Source organism: Scophthalmus maximus, chromosome 19, assembly GCF_022379125.1.
Source record: "Scophthalmus maximus strain ysfricsl-2021 chromosome 19, ASM2237912v1, whole genome shotgun sequence".
NCBI lineage: Eukaryota > Metazoa > Chordata > Actinopteri > Pleuronectiformes > Scophthalmidae > Scophthalmus > Scophthalmus maximus.
This window is the reverse complement of record NC_061533.1, coordinates 3,182,340-3,199,927: the sequence shown is the minus strand read 5'-3', so window position 1 is coordinate 3,199,927 and position 17,588 is coordinate 3,182,340. Positions and strand designations below refer to the sequence as shown.

Sequence of the window (17,588 nt, the reverse complement as noted above, 5' to 3'; positions counted from 1 at the left end):
GTTTCAAAAACTTACCAAGTAACACGTCTAAAACAATCAACTATTAAAACTTTATATCGTACATGTTTAATCTGTACAAAAATGTAAGTGTAAAAACACCAATTTCCCATTTTCCCACCAACAAAGAAGATATGACAAACTGAACTATGAGCCAAGCTAGCTGTTTCCCCCCGTTTTCAGTCTTTGTGCTAAGCTAAGCTAAGCTAACCAGATGCTAGCGTAGCCTCATGAGAGCGGTTCCAATTCTCCACCAGAAACCAAGTAAGCACATGTTACCTTTAGACAGAGCTAGGCTAGCTGTCCCCCCCCCCCCCCCCCGCTTCCAGTCTTTGTGCTAAGCTAAGCTAACCAGATGCTAGCGTAGCCTCACGAAAGCGGTTTGAATTCTCCACCAGAAAGCAAGGAAGCATCTCCCTCTCTCAAAAGGTTGAACTATTCCTTTTAGTACTGTCTTTATTGGAGCTTTCTTTAAATATAGATTCTTATAACACGTCATGTCGTGCTCTATTGTGCAATGTGTAAAATCGGAGTGTGGACGTGCCGTGGCACAAACAACAACCCGAAGTTCAAATGCAGTTTTTTCCTCCTCCGACAGGCAGCGGCACTTTAAAAGTTGCGATACACCTGAGAAACGTCCTTGAAACAGACGCGCAGCTTCATTTTTTCCATCTCGGGGACGCATACTGTCAGTCGTCATGAAGTTAAGCCGATTACTGGCATTTATCTGCTGCAGGATTCTGATTCATCAGCTTACTACATACAATATCTTTTGATTTCGAACAAACTGTATTTTAATGAGAAGTAAAGTGGCATTTTAGAAAACCGCATGCTACATTTAGTCTTGCCCCGTTTAGTTTAGTTTAGTTTGCATTAAAGAGGCAGAACTGCCATCACACAGAACTAGAAAAATCCATAGTAGTCCCTGGTCATGAACAGGGCCGGATCATGGTCCCGCGAGGCCCCAGGGGACACATGTCTTTCCGAGGCCCCCGCAATGGAACCACAATTCAGATCGACAAAGCAAGCGGTGGCTCCTAAGGGCCCTGGCGTAAAAACTTCCTTCGCAAGTCTTTGGCCAATCACAGCGCGTGGAGGTCCCCTGGCAGTCTGAGGCGCCGGGGCAGCGGCCCCACTGGCCCCGGTCCATAATCCAGCCTTGGTCACAAAGTGTGACTATTGCAATGAACATACACCTACACCCGCCGCTACTCGGTCTGCTACTGAGCCAGGTTTCCATCTCAAGCTCCGGCTCACAGGAGAATAAAAAAAATCATTCACCATGAAAGTTTAATTGGACTATGATGTCACATTGATCCGGGGCCATTTTGGCAGAGAACAGGCCGTGTTCGTAGAGGGTGAAGTCAGAGGGACAGTTTCTGAAACCTGCAAATCATCGCTGAACCCCGTTACACATGAAGCGCTCAAATTACCGGCATCAGAAATGACTCATTCCCAGCTGTGTGGACAGTCATCCTGACACCAACATGTTCCATATTTTAAGATTTAAGTTTGTGTTGATTTGTTTTGATCGAGGGGGATTTGATTTCTGACTGAACTACGCCAAATTAAAAACGTATTAAAGAGCACATTTGGTACATTTGACGTGCGTAAAGCTCGCTAATCTTTTTTTTATTTTCATATGCTGCAGAGTCTTTTAGAGCGCCGGACGTCTTCTTTTCATCCGATCCGACAGTTTCAGGACCACAGAAGAGGACGATCCCATCGCCCCACAGGAGGAGACATCACGGTACACGGCAGCTGGAAGGGGCTCAGCGGGGGGGGGGGGGGTCTTTTCTTGTTTTACAAAGTATTATCCACAATCGACGCTGGAAAATATTGATTGTGATGCAAGCGTGGGCTGTGACGCCACGCTCCACCAAGTTCTGGAGTCCTACACGTGTGGCAGCTTGAGTCATGCGCGATGTGGAAGAAAAAAATCTCATACGGGGAAATGTAATCAGTGTTGTATAAAAAAATGATACGCTGGCCACAAAAGTGCTGACCAACCTCTCTGTGTGTAACCACAAGAATAAGTCAGGAAAAAAAAAAATAGAAAACCAACAATCCGACATAATATAAATAAATAAAACCGAATACATAAAAACCTTGAATATTTAATGATGTTCCAACGTCCGCGCGCATTTTCATTTCTAGCTCTGTGATGACTTTTCATCCTCGCAAGTTATGTGAGCGGAAAAACCCCTCCGTCATGTCAACGCTCATTGTTTCTATGTAGATTTTAACAGATAGATTTGTCACACCTCTGACGTTTCTATTCTATTTCTTCTCCTTTGGGCCGATGTCGCCCGAGAGACGTCCGTCTCATCTGCGGAGCTGTGTGTCTGTCTATCTCTGTTCTCCTTTCTCTTCACGATTCGTGTAAGCTGATACACTCAACTTAATCAACTCAGACGAGAGCCTTCATATCTCTCCGACCCCTCCCGGGCGCATTTTTTTCCCACCCGGACGTCTTGCCGTTGAAAGTGACCTTCACTTCTGGAGGGATCCTCTCCAAATCAAAGTTCCTTTTAATCAGATGAGTCGAGTGTCTCAGATCTCGGCCACTGAATATTCACGGCTCTAACCAGCTCGGTCTGTGGACGTTTTCGCCTCAGCCTCACTCCCCAGAGTACTTCAAAGTATAGATGCGAGACTGAATCACATTTTGCCATAACATGGCAGGTGTGAAATAGATGGAGCTGTTGACTTACTGAATCACAGCAAGACGAGCCTGTTAATTACAGGACGAGTAGCTAAAAACACCAATCACAGAAAAAAGCCTTCTCCCCGAGGCAAAGCTGAAAGCCTTCTCCCTAAGGGGAATTGATTCTTCTTGTGTTTGTCGCAGCCGTTTGAAATACAGGTGGACAATCGCAGATGATGGCGACTGAGTGTGCGATTGTATGTATGCCCGTACCAAATTTCACATGAAAAATGAACACAATGAAGCCTTCGCACCGAGCGGATCGAAGTGCTTTGCTACAACCGGGACCATTAGAGGATTGGAAACACAAAGCTCGTCAAACAAACAGCAGCTGAAAACCTCTCTCCTCTGAAATACTCACCATCGCCTGAAGGCCGACGACGAGTGCGAGGGGAAAGAGAGAACGAGAAGAAAGAGACGGTTAGAGACAAAACACACAGGTTCCCCCTTTCAAAGCATCAACAGCTTTCACCTTGAGTCCAACCATTTGGCAAATGCAAACAAATTATGACACTGGTCATGATACAGGTGCTGTATCCTGTGTGTAACCTTCGAGTAAGTCTTAAAGGATCAAACATCTACAGTAAGACAGGGTTTTACAGTTCGTTTGCTTTATTTTTTGACAGGCCGCTTAATGCGATGATATAAACATTTCAAGTTAATAAGAGAAAGTTTTAAGTAGATTTTGGTTGGATTTTCTCCGATTACTTAGTCCAATCTGCGTACAGGTTTTGTTGTAATTTGTGTTTGTATTCCGTAAAAATATCATTAATTCATCAAGTAACCTGACAGTAAATATGTCTGAAGTGGTGAATAGTTATTAATGTTTATTTATTTTTCGTATTTTTCAGTAAATATTGTCTTGAGATAATATAAATCATGCTCATATCACTGGAGGGAGACTTCATTTGTCACTTGTTGATATGTCAGATCAAACTAATGATCCTTAATAAAGAGTTTTAGGAAGTTGACAGTGTCACAATGCCAAAAACATTAAACAGAATAAATGCTGTTTATTTCTGTGAAGGTCAAGATTAAAACATCAGGGGGCAGATTTTGAGGAACATGTACTCACCAGTTCACTAACAAGGGGAATGGGCCTCCTCTTCCGGAGGTCTGGCATGCTGTCAATGCCAAACGGTGCGTTTCCCCTACACACACACACACACACACACACACACACACACACACACACACACACACACACACACACACACACACACACACACACACACACACACACACACACACACACACACACACACACACACACACACACACACACACACACACACACACACACACACACACACACACACACACACACACACACACACACACACACACACACCAAAATGATCTGATGATTAGATTAAAATAAATAAACTCCAAGCCCCAACACTGCACATATGATCTCTTCACACACAGACACACCAAAAAAAGTTTACTGACCCTGGCTTGGCCCACGGGTGCTTGCTGGGGTCACCATCCTGATCTCGGCTCTGAAATAGGATGTCAAAGGTCAGAGGCATTTAGCCATTTGAAGGCTGACAGCCAATATTGGTTTCATGACACTTGAGCATGCACACACGGAGAAACACTGGGACGGGACTGGGTTGGTTGAGTTTCAGCACTGCATGCCAAAGACAGCATTTCAATCAATTATATTGTCCTCATATATGAGCGTCATAAATCTGGTTTCACCTTGTAAAGTAAACACCTTCCATGCCACACACACTCCAAACAGAGCAGGTATTGACTTGTGCTTCCTAACAGTGTATTTTTTGTCTGACAGCTAGTAAAGTAAACACCACATTGACGGCCGCACAACATACGGACACACAGACTCGACATCAATAGTCATTTTCATCAATGCTGTGTCCTAATCAATACTGACCTTTTCCTGTAAGGTACTTTTCATATTTATGACTGAAACAACAACTGTTCTTATTAGGGCACAGATGCCTCGAGGTTGACACCTCATAAATACAAAAGCTCTTTCATCAGCTGTGAAATGTAAGACGGTATTTTCAGGATTATTTCTTTACAGGAAACAATATTAAGACAGTAGAAAGGAAAAATCTAATAAAGAGAAACACTGACAAGAGGAAATGTTCAAAGAATAAGCAGAATATTGTATAGTAGGTACAACTTGGAAGAGATAATGTTAACGGAAGTAAACCACAATAGAGGTAACCTGATCTCCATCTTGACTTCCATCTGCAAAACAGTGAAAGAAGACAAAAACAAAAAAATGAGAACAGTCATGGACAAGTTTGACTCATCATGAGAAATAACATGACACACCCTGGATTATTCATTTTGCTATAAATGCTCGGCTAATGTTAAAAGCAGCGGCGCCTCATGTGCTCTCAGATGGATGGGGTCTGAGGTCATAAATGTTTCATTAACATGTATAATTTATCTTGAAAATGACTCTTAATATTTCCCTTGTCCTTCCTCTTAAATGTCAGGCTCGCTTTCCACAGAGATAATTCATGTATTTCTAATTCAGCAAATGGTTACTGCAGGAGCCTGAGAATGGAGAAAGGGACTCGTGAGTGGCAGGTGATGCATTACTCTCAAGGGGCTATAAAATTAGAGTATCAGCAGATACCATTTGGAACGGTAAATACTCAAGAGACCCTTCGGAATGGGGGCTTATTCTTAACCGCTAGGTGAAAGTACTCAAAGAGACTACCAGTGGCAATCTTTTTAGCAGTGATACACATCGCACTGCAACTGTGACAGATCAAAGAGTTTCAACAGCAGTGAGAGGTTTGGGTGCCACAAACGTTAGATGGAAAAGGAATGAGATAATATGTTTAGTTTCCACGTAGAATCGTACAAGAACTTGAAGAGACACTTTAATTCATTCAAATATGAAAATCTGACAAAAATAAAGATGCACTATAAATGTATCTCTGTTTTTATCATTGACTCAAAATTAAGGAATGACTTTTTAAATGAAAGACAAAACGCATTTCATGAAACAAAAGATGATTTCAACATACAATCCAGTTGAGACTACCTGGTTCAAAGTCATCCTGAGAGAAGGTGGACATGGTCATACTGGTCAGGTTGCGTCTGGTCTCTCTTTTCTCCCGCAGAATTTGCTGGAAGCTCCTCAGGCACTTTAGCCTGCGTTCATCCATTTGGCTTATGTCCACAGGTGGCTCTGCTGCATCGCCCTCTGGGGCCACAGCAGTGTCCGTCGCTAACTGATGATTGGCAGGTTGCACCTCAGTTTCTCCCTGCTCCTTCTGTGCTGCAGGTTCATCAGCCAACAGAGAGACCGAGAGGGATTCTGCAGTGGTGCATTGTGAAATCTGAGCCTTACCACTCAGATCTGCAGGACAGTCTGCTAGACCTTCTGCAGGACCTTCAGCAGGTTGTTGTGTAAGGCCACCAGGTGGAGGCAGTGCTGCAATGCTATTAGGAAATGGATCAGTGACTGTCAGCTCATCCAGGCACGGGGGGATCTTATCTGAATAAGGAGGATGTTTTGAGGTGTCAAAAGTCTCCAAGTTAAGGTTGGTTTCCTCCATAATAGGCTCCACAGACAAATGATGCGAATTGTCTAGAGTATTGTTTTTGCTCAATTGCTCAACAGCATTACTATCAGCCACATGCCCTTTTGGAGTTATGCCAGACGTTTGTTCAAATTGCGCCTCATGGCATAAAGGTTTTGAAGGCAACTCAGCTGTAGGTAAGTCAGAAGGCATTGACATTTCAAAGTCTGCTTCCTCTTGGGATCCAGGTACATCAATTTTGCGCAATGCACCCCGTAAAGCAGAGCTAAAATCAAGTACAGCTCGACCTATGCGCTTGACGTTGAAACCACCAGCTTGGACGTCTGCACTGCCATGGGGAGGGAGCCAGTTTTCCAAACTTTGGTTACTGGCCACAGGCTCTTGAATGAATGGCCTATCCACACCCCCCGCAGTGGCACATAGGTATGCCTCAGTCCATCTCACTTCTGAAGAATCTTCATAGGGTAAATAGGTTTCCTGATAGCTATCAACTTGACAATCTGTTGTGTAGCTCAGGTCATTTGATGGCTGATAGTCAAACTCCTCTGCTTCTCCATCATGCCCATCAACTGAATGGTAACCAGAACTCTGAGGGTAGGAAAAATCTGCAGCACACTCATATCCTAAAGTGGGGTTTTCAACGTTAGTATCTGTTGGAACGTGACTCCCTGACTGTGTTCGAGACCTTCTCCTCCGTGACTGCCACTCCTCCCTGCTAGAAGTACTGGCAGGTGAGTTGTAATGTTTAACAGAGCGAACAGAGAGATGTTCTGAGCTTCCTGTGGAGCATTTCCCTGATGTACCATATCCTCCTGCAACACTGTAGTGATCCCAGCCACCAGCTCCCTCACAACATGGAGGGTTCTCATCTTCATGCACCTGCAGACGTCTGTCCCTGTGGTAAGCAGTTTCCCTATGCCACTGAGATTCCCCAGTGGCACTGTGTGGTGGTCCAGTGTTAGTCCAATGTCCCTCCCTGTCATCTGGTCTCTGCTCTTTTCTCCCATGACTAGACAATGGTCTATCTAGGTCTGACTCAGACTTTGAGCTATGACCAGAGGACAAAGAGCTGGTACTTGGACAGTCATGGCCATCCTGCCTGTCAAGGTAGCCAAAGCTGAGCTTTCTTGCTATAGCACCTACTGGAATATCTGAGCTGTGGTCAGAATTATCATCAGGTTCCTCTAGTTCCTGTTGATCCACAGATTCAGCGATTGGGGAAACAGACGCCTCTTCAGCCCTTTGTAGAAATAATTCTCCATGGATGCTATGCCGCTCATGGCAGACTTGGGGAAAATGATTTAAATCAGACTTTGGTATTGCTCTCCCTAAACTCCCATAAGCACTAGCGGGCCTTCTGCGAGGGGATGATCCATCCTTGGACCCTACACCTGACCAGGTGCCTGCATGTTCCCCTGAACTAGCCTTGCTAGAACGAATGCCCTCAATCTCCAGCAATACAGCATCTACACAGGATGATACTTCCTCAACTGACCCTCGAACAGAGGTCAGGTAATCCCTGAGGTCAGAGATTTCCTCCTGGATCTTGTTGATCCCCCTCAGCTCTTTAAGAATGTGCTCAATGACAGCACTTGACTCCTCCTCTTTGTCTTCGTCGTCTTCAAGCATTGTACCTTGGAGAGCTCTGTTGAAGTTGTAGTCCACACAGTCTCCAGTAGAATATGGTCTCTTAGGCAGAATACAGGGTGAACGACAATCCCTTCCAGCTGCTGCGGCAAATTTGGCACCATTCATGTCTGGGCTACTTGGACTGTAGTGTGGGGTTGGTCGCATCTGATCAGGGATTGTCTGAACTCCATCCTCAAATGAGATACGTTTCCTATTTACTGGGGATCTGCAGCTTTTATGCCGTAGAGTGCAGGGTATTCTTATACATCCCTCTCTGGTCAGCTCCACCTCTCCTACACAGGGTGGCCCTGAAGCCACTCCATGTTCTTTACCATTTGACACTTTTGGCGAGTAGGCTCCAGCCCTAGGACTAACCTTTGCATATATCCTTCTGTGCTCATTTCTGCTCTCATCTGTTTCTGCTGCTGCTGCCTCCTCCTCCTCCGCATCCTCAATACCCGCATAATAGTGCTGGTGAGACTCTGGGGCATGGTGGTCAGCAGATCCTTGCAAGAGTCGATGTATTTTACCTCGAATGACTAATGCTACCCTAGGGTTTGGAGCCCTCTTTTTGGGTGGCTGGACTTTTGCTTTAGTGCCTCCTTTAGGGGAAACACCCGCTCCATGTTGTCCATTGAAGCGATTCCGGGAGAACATATTCAAACAAGAGAAGAGACAGTCCTTATCTAGCTCCCAACATTGTTGGTGGGAGTTACAATAAAATTTATCCTGGTATCATAGTTCATAAAAAAACAAGTCCTGTTGGAATCGTATTCAAGCCAACGATTCGATATTAGCGGTCCATGGCTGAAATGGGAAGACAAGATAAAGTACTTGTAAACAGCAAAACCACTACAACATCCAACTAAATTGAAAACTAAATAAAAGGAGACATTTTAAAATTTGATTCGTTCTGTAATGTAAATAAACCTCCATCATCAAAGTGAAAGTAATATTGTAATCAAATCTAATATCTAAATTTCAAAGATATAAAATCAAATTAAAAATAGGGAAAAACTGTAACATAGTGGCTTGTGCACTAATTCACACAAAATATAGACTACAAAAGTGAGTAAGTGCTTTGTTTCTGAACACATTTCCTCTCCTTGCATAGAAAGCAGCAGTAACATGAATTTTGTATTAAATTATAATATAAACATGATATGATTAATGTTGTTATCCATACTAAACCGCAGAGCTTGCAGCTTGTATTAGTAAATATCAAATTGAGATCACTTAAAGGTCAGTACTCATATTGAACACACTGACCATGTCAGAAAAGACCATACTGACCATATCACCTGAATTTAAATAGCAACATTCCCCAGCTGAACATCACAAGAATTGGTAAATGCAAAATGAAAGCAATATTCAGATAATTAGTATGACACGGATGTTGAAGCTGACCAGGAAATGGATTGTGGAGTATGTTCTCGTGACGCATGTTCCAGCTCATATGAAGACAACTCCGGTCTAAGGCTTTGATCGAACGTAGGTAATAATGAAATGGATTGTTTGTCTGTCAATTTTAAAAATGTTAAAGATTCCAGGGCACAGATGACTCATGTTGTGCATTACATAACAAGGCCACTACGCCTTTCTTATCTCTCTCAATCACCACAACCAGACATCATCCAGTTTCCGATGACTACAGTAAATTGTCAACGTGTTCCCTTTCAATTTACTTAACCAAAATGTCCTCGCTTTACCAAAATGTCCCAAGGTAGTAGGGTAGTACAATTCCACACACTAACAGGAAGTACCAAACTCAGTCACATTTACATCCATTCAATCTTTGTTTGAGGTTTCTGACCATCACATCATAGTTTGTGTTATTTAAAAAAAAATGTCAACATGACATAAACAAATGAGGACGTATCTGACACCAGTATTTCACCTGCCATACTGCGCATCAACATGTACAATGACAGGGCAACTCAATCTCAATCAGTGGTGAGAAAATGTTTCACTGCGGAGGAATGAACAGCGCATGGCTTGTGGCGACCAATTAGCCTCACCCAATAGCCTTAATCCGATTCATCGATTGACCTATTAGCCTTACACTCTCGTGAACAAGGTGCGAGGTGCAACATCTTTCATTGCAACTGAGGCAAAAGCAAACGTCAAAGCCCAGTGCCCACTGGGTGGACTGCTCATGGCGGTGCGGGAAAACCAGCAACAGTATGTCAATGGAAATGAAAAGATGGGCCTTTGAATTAGCATTCAAAATGAAAACAGATCGTTTTTGTGGTTAATAATATTACAACAATATGAACTGGTGCAACTATTAGCAAGGATCTTCTTGAAGTAGCACACACAGTTGACTGACCTAAGCAAAATTTGGTTTAGGGTTTAATGAGATTGAAAATTACTGTTGGAGAGCACTGAATTAAACAAGACGTGTCGTAAAAAATCGACTTGAGTGAGCGTCAAAGCTTAATTAGAGACTATTATGGAGGAATATGGGGAATTTCTGTCTCAATAAAACTGCCTGTCGCAGAAGAGAATCCAATCTGCTGGAGCTTACAACCTGATGCAGAACGGCCAACTGACACAGGCACATCTTTCCTTGGTCTTTGCTGAGCGTACAGGCAGCAAACATTGTCAAAAGGAGCAAAAGAGTGTTACACTTACAAAATACAGAAGCTGGAGCTAAAGAATGTTCACAAGAACACAACAAAATAAAAGAACTATTATCAAAATTACATTTTGAATTGCCAATTGACTACTTGAGCAATCAACTAATCATTTCAGATCCCTTATGATAAGATTGCAGTGAACTGCGAAACCCCAGAACGTTCTGGCTCCAAAGTACATTACTGAGACTGTTAATTAAATATTTTATATCAGAGAAATGTTCAAAAACATTCAACTTATGATTGTTATGTGCCGACTAAACCAATATACGATCCTTGCTAGTAGCGCAGGATCGATGCAGAATAAACCGAAAAAAACAAAGACAAACTGTTACACTTGTTATTCCAAGATGTGACAAGGCTCACATCCCCCTCTTCCCTCTAAAATCATATCCCTTTTTGCCATATTTTGTTCGTATTGCTTGTAAAATATATATATATATCTTCTCTCCCCATATCTCGTATTGTTTTAAAAATTCATTATCGAAGGCACTGCTCTTTTACAGGACCGTTTCGTGGTCACGGGAGAACTGGAGCTCTGACCCCGGTGCCGTTTAGTACCGGCTGTTTGTAATGTACAATTCATTCCCTGTAGCATTCACTGGTGTGGTGGACGAATTGAAACCCGTCAAAATGTAAATGTCGTGTTTATCGTCGGGCGTCCGAAAACAGTATCGATCTTGAAGGAAAAAAAAATTGTCCCATGGTGTGTTACAGCACAGAGAGCCTCAACTATTTTTTCTTTAATGCCAAAGGACAAATTGAGTATTTTGTTAAACACACACGTTTCAGCGGAAACTTTGTACCAGAGTACCAAGATGATGAGGCTATATGCTGATATATCTTTTTCTTAGTTCTTGAAAATTTATGCTGTGGCTGGGCTGTGATTAATGAAAAAGATAAAGTGTTTCTGATCTCGTTTGAGGATATTAAAGGGGACTTTGGGAACAGCGATGTAGATATTCAGTGTGAAGAAGAGTTATAAAAATAAAGAAAATGTTCCTGCTGTGAATGTATTATCAGTCCCACCCCGAGGGGCCGAGAAGCGGCCACACATGTACGCTCGGACTCAGCCAACGGAAGTTACTGCACCGGAGAAACTTTTAAACAAACACACAAGGTTTTACACTTATGAATAAATGAAAGGCCCTGAAAACGCTGTTTCCTTAATGGGCTTCTTACAAAACGACATTAACAGTCAAAACACACTTCTTATTTCACGAAGAATTATTTGTCTTCGAACATTTGACTCAATGTGTCGATTATTTTCTCCATTAATCGATGAGCTGTTTGGTCAATAAAATGTCCAGAAATTGTGGGAAACGTCGATCGCGTTTCCCAAAACACCCAACATGATGTTTTGTTTTGTCCACACACCAAGGATATTCAGTTTACTGTCACAGAGGAGCAAAGAAACCAGAAAATACTCACATTTAAGAAGCTGAAATCAGAGAAAATCAATTTTCCCCCCCATAAAAACTACTTGAACCGATTAATCGATTATCAAAATAGTTGGCGGTTGATTTAGAAATAATTAATAAACAATTAATAATCGATTAATCTATTAACTGTCGCAGCTCTACTTACAATTAAGTTTAAAAAAATGTAATTATATTTTAAATTGAACGTACTGTTTTGAAGTGAGTGTGGCTGTGCTAGAAAAAATATATATGATTTAATTAAAAGTGAAAGGCACAAGCCAGTAGAGAAATCAACTTCAATTCCCAACTGTGTGAAAACACCAACTCACGGATCTAAAAATGACGTTATGCGCACAAAAGAGCATTAATCAGATCCAATCGGATTCTACGTGAATTTCGGAGCTGCGGTTTGTCGTTTACCGTTTCGACGGTAAAAGCACCAAAGAGTGGGTTCTAACTGTCAATCAAATCCTCCCCCGGGCCACGCCCACGCATGCCTGGCGACGCTCTGCCTGTGGTCGGCACGAGCACGACCGCCGCTGGTCACGTGGCGCCCGGAGCAGCTGGCTGATGGCAGGTTAGGGAGCCCCCATCATCCGCCACATCCAGCCCTGCTGATTAGTGAGCTGCGGGCCAGGATGCAGATATGATGCTTGTTGTGTTTGTTTTTTCTTTCATAGCGCAGGCCTTATTTAAGAAAACCTACAATTTGCGTGACATTATGAAAAAAGAAAAGTGAATCTTATTCATCTGGCTGCATCTCCGGCTCCTCCTTCGTGTTACTCATGTCCTCTCGTTTGGCAACGCTCACTTCTGTCTTTCTCTGTCATTCTTCACATTGGACGCGATGCCAAGCGGGGAGAAACTCATGCTGGAGCCAAAAGGGGCGTGATTTCGCCCATGTGTCCGCATCAAGTGCCGGAACATGGCAGGAGATGTAGCTCCTCGCTCCCCGGTGAATACTGCGGCGGCAATTTTTGCGCCCATGTCACCGCGTGTGGTGGGACGTGAGCTTGTTTGGACAACTCTACGTTTAACTGTTTTTTTTCGAATACAACCACATCCACAAACGATAGCGCTCGAGGCCAATTACTCCTGGTTTCCGTGAGCTGCTCCGCGAGGAAACGTACCTAACTATGCCTGGACGCAGTTTCCACAAGACCCGTGTTATTTGGTGGCAGATCCAATACGATATTGGACGGCGGCTTGAGACGACACTTTCCCCCGGACGTGAACGTTCGCAGGGCGACGCGCCGTTACCTCGCTGTGACCTTCAGCTGCGTATTGTCTGATGGGGAGGCTTGTGGCCGTACAATTTGGGGGTAATATTAAAAATGAAATGAGGAGCTTGGAGCGAACAGTAGATTCTGACCCGTGGCCCTCGTCCTCGTCTCTGCGAGTGCAGCCTCACTCTGTGGTCGGGATTTTACCTATCGACGGATTTCCCTGTCAAGAAAAATGGAAATTTTGACAATTGCACTGGTCCCGGTCGTTGGAGGAGCTGGGGATGAATGGGGATGAATGGAGCGACGAGTTGTGCGCATCCCTACTCTGCGACTCATCACGCTGATGGGGAGCAGCCATTAGTGGACGATGCAGAGGTTCGGCCGTCCGGCGAGGGCCCGTCTCCCTTTCCCTGCCGTTTCTGTGTTCGGCGTCTTTACGTCCACGTCACTAATTACAAAATGAAAGCGGAGTCAATAGACATAGACACAGTGCGGCGTCCCCGCCGTTCTGCCGACTGTGTTGCAAAGGCAGGCGAGCTCTTTTGGAGGCAAGGACACGTGAGGAACAATCTGCACATCTGTCACGGCCACTTCCTGTTGTTCGTTTGTCCACAACATGAGAACTCCTCGCCCATGTCATGTGCTCCCACCTGCGCTCGTACACGGACACCAGCATTATTTCCCAGAGCTGCGAGAAGTCCCGCGGCGTCCACTCACGCGGCGCAGCATTTTTTGCGGACATTATTTTCTGCATTTCAGCCAGGTGAAGACTCCTCAAACTTCACGACGTGACACAAAGACTCCGTCGTCGCACGTGAACGCGACGCGCTGCACTCAGCGGAAATCGTAGCCAATCACTGCCGCAGGGACGTCGTGTGAAAGGAATCGTGTTCGCTTTCATATCATTCTTTTGCCTATTGATTGTATTTCTCCCTCGACAATGTCAAGTGTTCTTCTGCTGATTTGTTTTTCTTCCTTCAAGTTCAACGCTGTCTTCTTTACTAATGACTTGTTTTTCCCCGACTGGTCCGAGCTCCCGAGCTCCTGTTTCCTTTTCAGATGCCGGCAAACGTATCGATCAGCATCTTCAACGCTCTCCTGTAACCATGGCGAACCGACCCTGTCCTCCTGTGGATGTCACGTTCAGCCTTTCGGCCACAGAGCAGCCAATGTGATACAGCAGAACGTTTTCCGTGACGGAAAATAACCGGACGATGCTTAACGTTTCTCAGCAATTGCGTTTCTTTTTTTCCCGACATGAGGATTTCCTCCGCCGAATCCAAACAAGCATCAGGGATTAAAACAGCATTGTGGTGATTCAGGTTATAATGTCTGCGACGTGCATCCATGTCACTAGCTATTGAGCTGTGACTAGAGATGCAAGAGTTAATCAGATAATCGCTTAGTAATCGATTACTGAATTAATCGCCAACAATTTTGATAATCAATAGTCAATATTCTCTGTTTTCAGCTTCGTACATGTGAATATTTTCTGGTTTCTTTGCTCCTCTGTGACAGTGAACTATATATTGTTGGTGTGTGGACAAAACTTAACGTCATTTAGGGGGTTTTGGGAAACACCATCGACATTTTTCACCATTTTATGGACCAAAGAACTAATCGATTAATCGAGAAAATAATCGACAGATCGTATATCTGTGACTGAACCAATCATTGTCCTGCAAATGTCCGGAGAGACTTCACTGCTCTGCCTCAACTAACGCTATGCTTCATTATGCCGGACATACAGTATGCAGACAGAGAGCACAGTTCGTTTGTTTGTTTTTTTAACAAAACAGACGCCAGACAAAGAGAAATGTAATTTTTATATAATATCTGCAAATATTAAAGTTCCTGATTCATGAAAAAAAAACTGCCACAAAAGATGCAGGCACATAAAAGTGGATATAATAACGCGTTTGAGAGCCGCACAAAGAATGACTTTTGAATTTGGAAGAGAAATTGTTTTTGGTTTAGAATCTGAATCCCAATTTGTGATCCATAATGAAGCAATCAAACAGGCTTTCTTCAACAACAAGGCTTGGGTCAGGTGCTCGTCTGACGCCATCCGGAGCGAGAAGAACAAATTCTTCTGTTTTTCTACACTTCTGCAACTGCGAGTGTCCACTACTATGAAGTCAAAACTGCTCCACCAAATTGAGAATCTGCTCACAGATCGCAGGCCAACCGCTTGAGAGACTCAGCCCAAGAAGACTTGTGGCCATCAAACCACAGACTACACGATTTAATAGGGATAAGACCGAAGCGTAAATCTGGAAGTCGCTCAGTAGAAGTTTATAGACCCGCCGCTTATCCACAGGGGGACGAGAGAGAAAATACACGGCGGAGCCGGGAGGGAACTTAACTACAGCTGATTGGTAACAGTCGTATAAAAGATTCATTGGTGTCTCTATGCAAAAAAAGGCCACGCTCGCAAACGTCTTGTGAATGTGTGTGTGTGTGTGTGTGTGTGTGTGTGTGTGTGTAATGAGCAGGCTATTCTGTCTGGGACAAAGAGTGGCTGACAGAAAATAAACACCACTATTAGGAGGGGGAACGTGAGTCCTGAAGAAAAGAATGACAGCTGGAAGAATGGTGGGCAGACGGAGAAGCGTAGCAACCAGCAGCTGTTTGGAAGAGAAATCAGAAGGTAGCTTCAAGAATGGAAGGATTATTAGAAGAAAATGCTGTGATGATGTGTTTTTTTGCAAGTGAAATTGTTTCATGATTTGATGTAGGATTACTTTTATTCCTTAGTAAGGCTAAATGAAAGCGGGAAAACCTCTTCACAAATTGATCAACATTATCTCCGCAGTCATCGAGCCACAGTCCGCACAGCGGCCAATATCTGATCTAAGTCTTTGGTCGTTGTTGTGGCGCTTGAAAATCGACGCGCAGAATGAGCCCAGGGTCGCGTTCGGTAAAAACTTAGTCACACAAAAACGACCCAGTTAGTTCAGAGGAAGATTCCGCTTTGAGTTTAAAACACTTACGTGCTTCACGTTACGGAGATTTTATTGATTAGGAGCAACAACAAAAAAAAAGAAAAGAAGAAACTACTCGGTTACGGTTTGGACAGCTACAGCAGCCAGCCACCAGGGGGCGATCCAGGGGATTTGGCTTCACTTTTGGGGAGCTCTCACGTGGTCCATCATACCTTTATATAAAGTCTTTAGCAGGCCACCTGCCTTCACCATCTACGGTCGGATTTCCGCCCCCTCACCGCTGTTACCTAGCGACGGAACTGCGGTTGCCCCCCGGTTAGGAGCTTCGCCGCCGGCATGCAACGAATCCTGGGACAGGTTGAGCCTTGGATCCCTACATTCCATTACGTTCATTTAGCTGAGCGCTTTTCGTGCACAGCGACTTAAAACAACCACTTTCAGTTATCAGAGGTAGGCGGGCATGGAGAGCCGGAGGGGTGTCACACCCCGACCGGGAATCAACCCCCGGTCAGTCGTGGAAATTAAAATCGATACGCCCAGATCAAATGCATGTTGAAGGGACTTTTTTCAGTGATTGTGATGTTCAGTTTTTTTTTGACACTTGTCCAAATTCAATGTAATTTTGCAAATGGAGCTGCAGTGATGCGAGAGAAAAAAAAAATGCACCGGGATTCCTGAGTGGGATCCAGTAAGAACACGCTAAGTGTGTGTGTGTGTGTGTGTGTGTGTGTGCACCGGTGCACTGAGTCATGGCTGAGTGGGACACTGGCCCCTGCTGTCACCTTCATTAGCGTAATTCTCCTGCACACTCTAATTGATTTATCATCGCCGCTCCACCTCCCTCCACATGCATTAGTCATGTTTCGGACACACACGTGTGATCTCACACACACACACACACACTCAGTATATCAACTGGAGAAAGACATAAGCGGCCCTCCTTTCCATTAATCTGACTCACACACACGTTACGCACGAACGCGGGGGCCACTGCCCGGCTAGTGGCGGTCGAAGGGAAATTCGGTTTGCGGCATAAACAGATTGCTATACAGGGTGAAGTGTTTGCACTTGGAGGCTCTGATGGGCTCTTAAGCAAAGCTGCGAGAGCAGCCGGGAGGAGCGACGCTCATTCAGCGGCGAGGGAGGGAGGGAGGGAGGGAGGGCGGATGGTAAAATCACTCTCCCTGAGCAAATCAAATAAGCCTGGCCAGCTCCCTCCTCCTTCCCCTCGGCCCTCCGCCCGCCGCTTCCGCGAGGGAGCGTCCGGTTCCACGAACCGCGGCCGGCCCGCGCTCCACCGGCAACCTGATGCGAATGACAATGCCCGGGCCTCCTGAGGCTAATTGATTTAGCTTTCTCTCAGCCGATTGCAGAGATGCCAAACAGCGAAGCCACTTGTTGCCCCCGACCAAGCCAGGCTAGAAGAACAGAACGGAAAAGGCTTTTCACTCTGGCTCAGCTGGTTGCGATAAATTGATGGTTGTGGACACGGTG

The 17,588-nt window shown here is 44.5% G+C and overlaps 1 protein-coding gene across 4 annotated transcripts in view; it reads right to left on the bottom strand.

Annotated features, from left to right (window-relative positions):
- Positions 1–17,588, bottom strand: part of LOC118313384 (protein unc-13 homolog B-like) — a 121,575-nt gene that overhangs the window by 42,596 nt on the left and 61,391 nt on the right. For 3 of the 4 annotated variants that reach the window (XM_047329248.1, XM_047329249.1, XM_047329250.1), the window contains exons 1-5: positions 5,736–8,667; positions 4,902–4,924; positions 4,157–4,206; positions 3,780–3,855; positions 3,066–3,071 (exon numbers count right to left, since the gene is read on the bottom strand). In XM_047329248.1, coding sequence (XP_047185204.1) covers positions 3,066–3,071; positions 3,780–3,855; positions 4,157–4,206; positions 4,902–4,924; positions 5,736–8,523 — 2,943 coding nt within the window. In that variant the 5' untranslated portion in view covers positions 8,524–8,667. Of the gene's footprint in view, positions 1–3,065; positions 3,072–3,779; positions 3,856–4,156; positions 4,207–4,901; positions 4,925–5,735; positions 8,668–17,588 lie in introns of those variants that run through there. The other variant, XM_047329251.1, reaches the window with a different exon arrangement.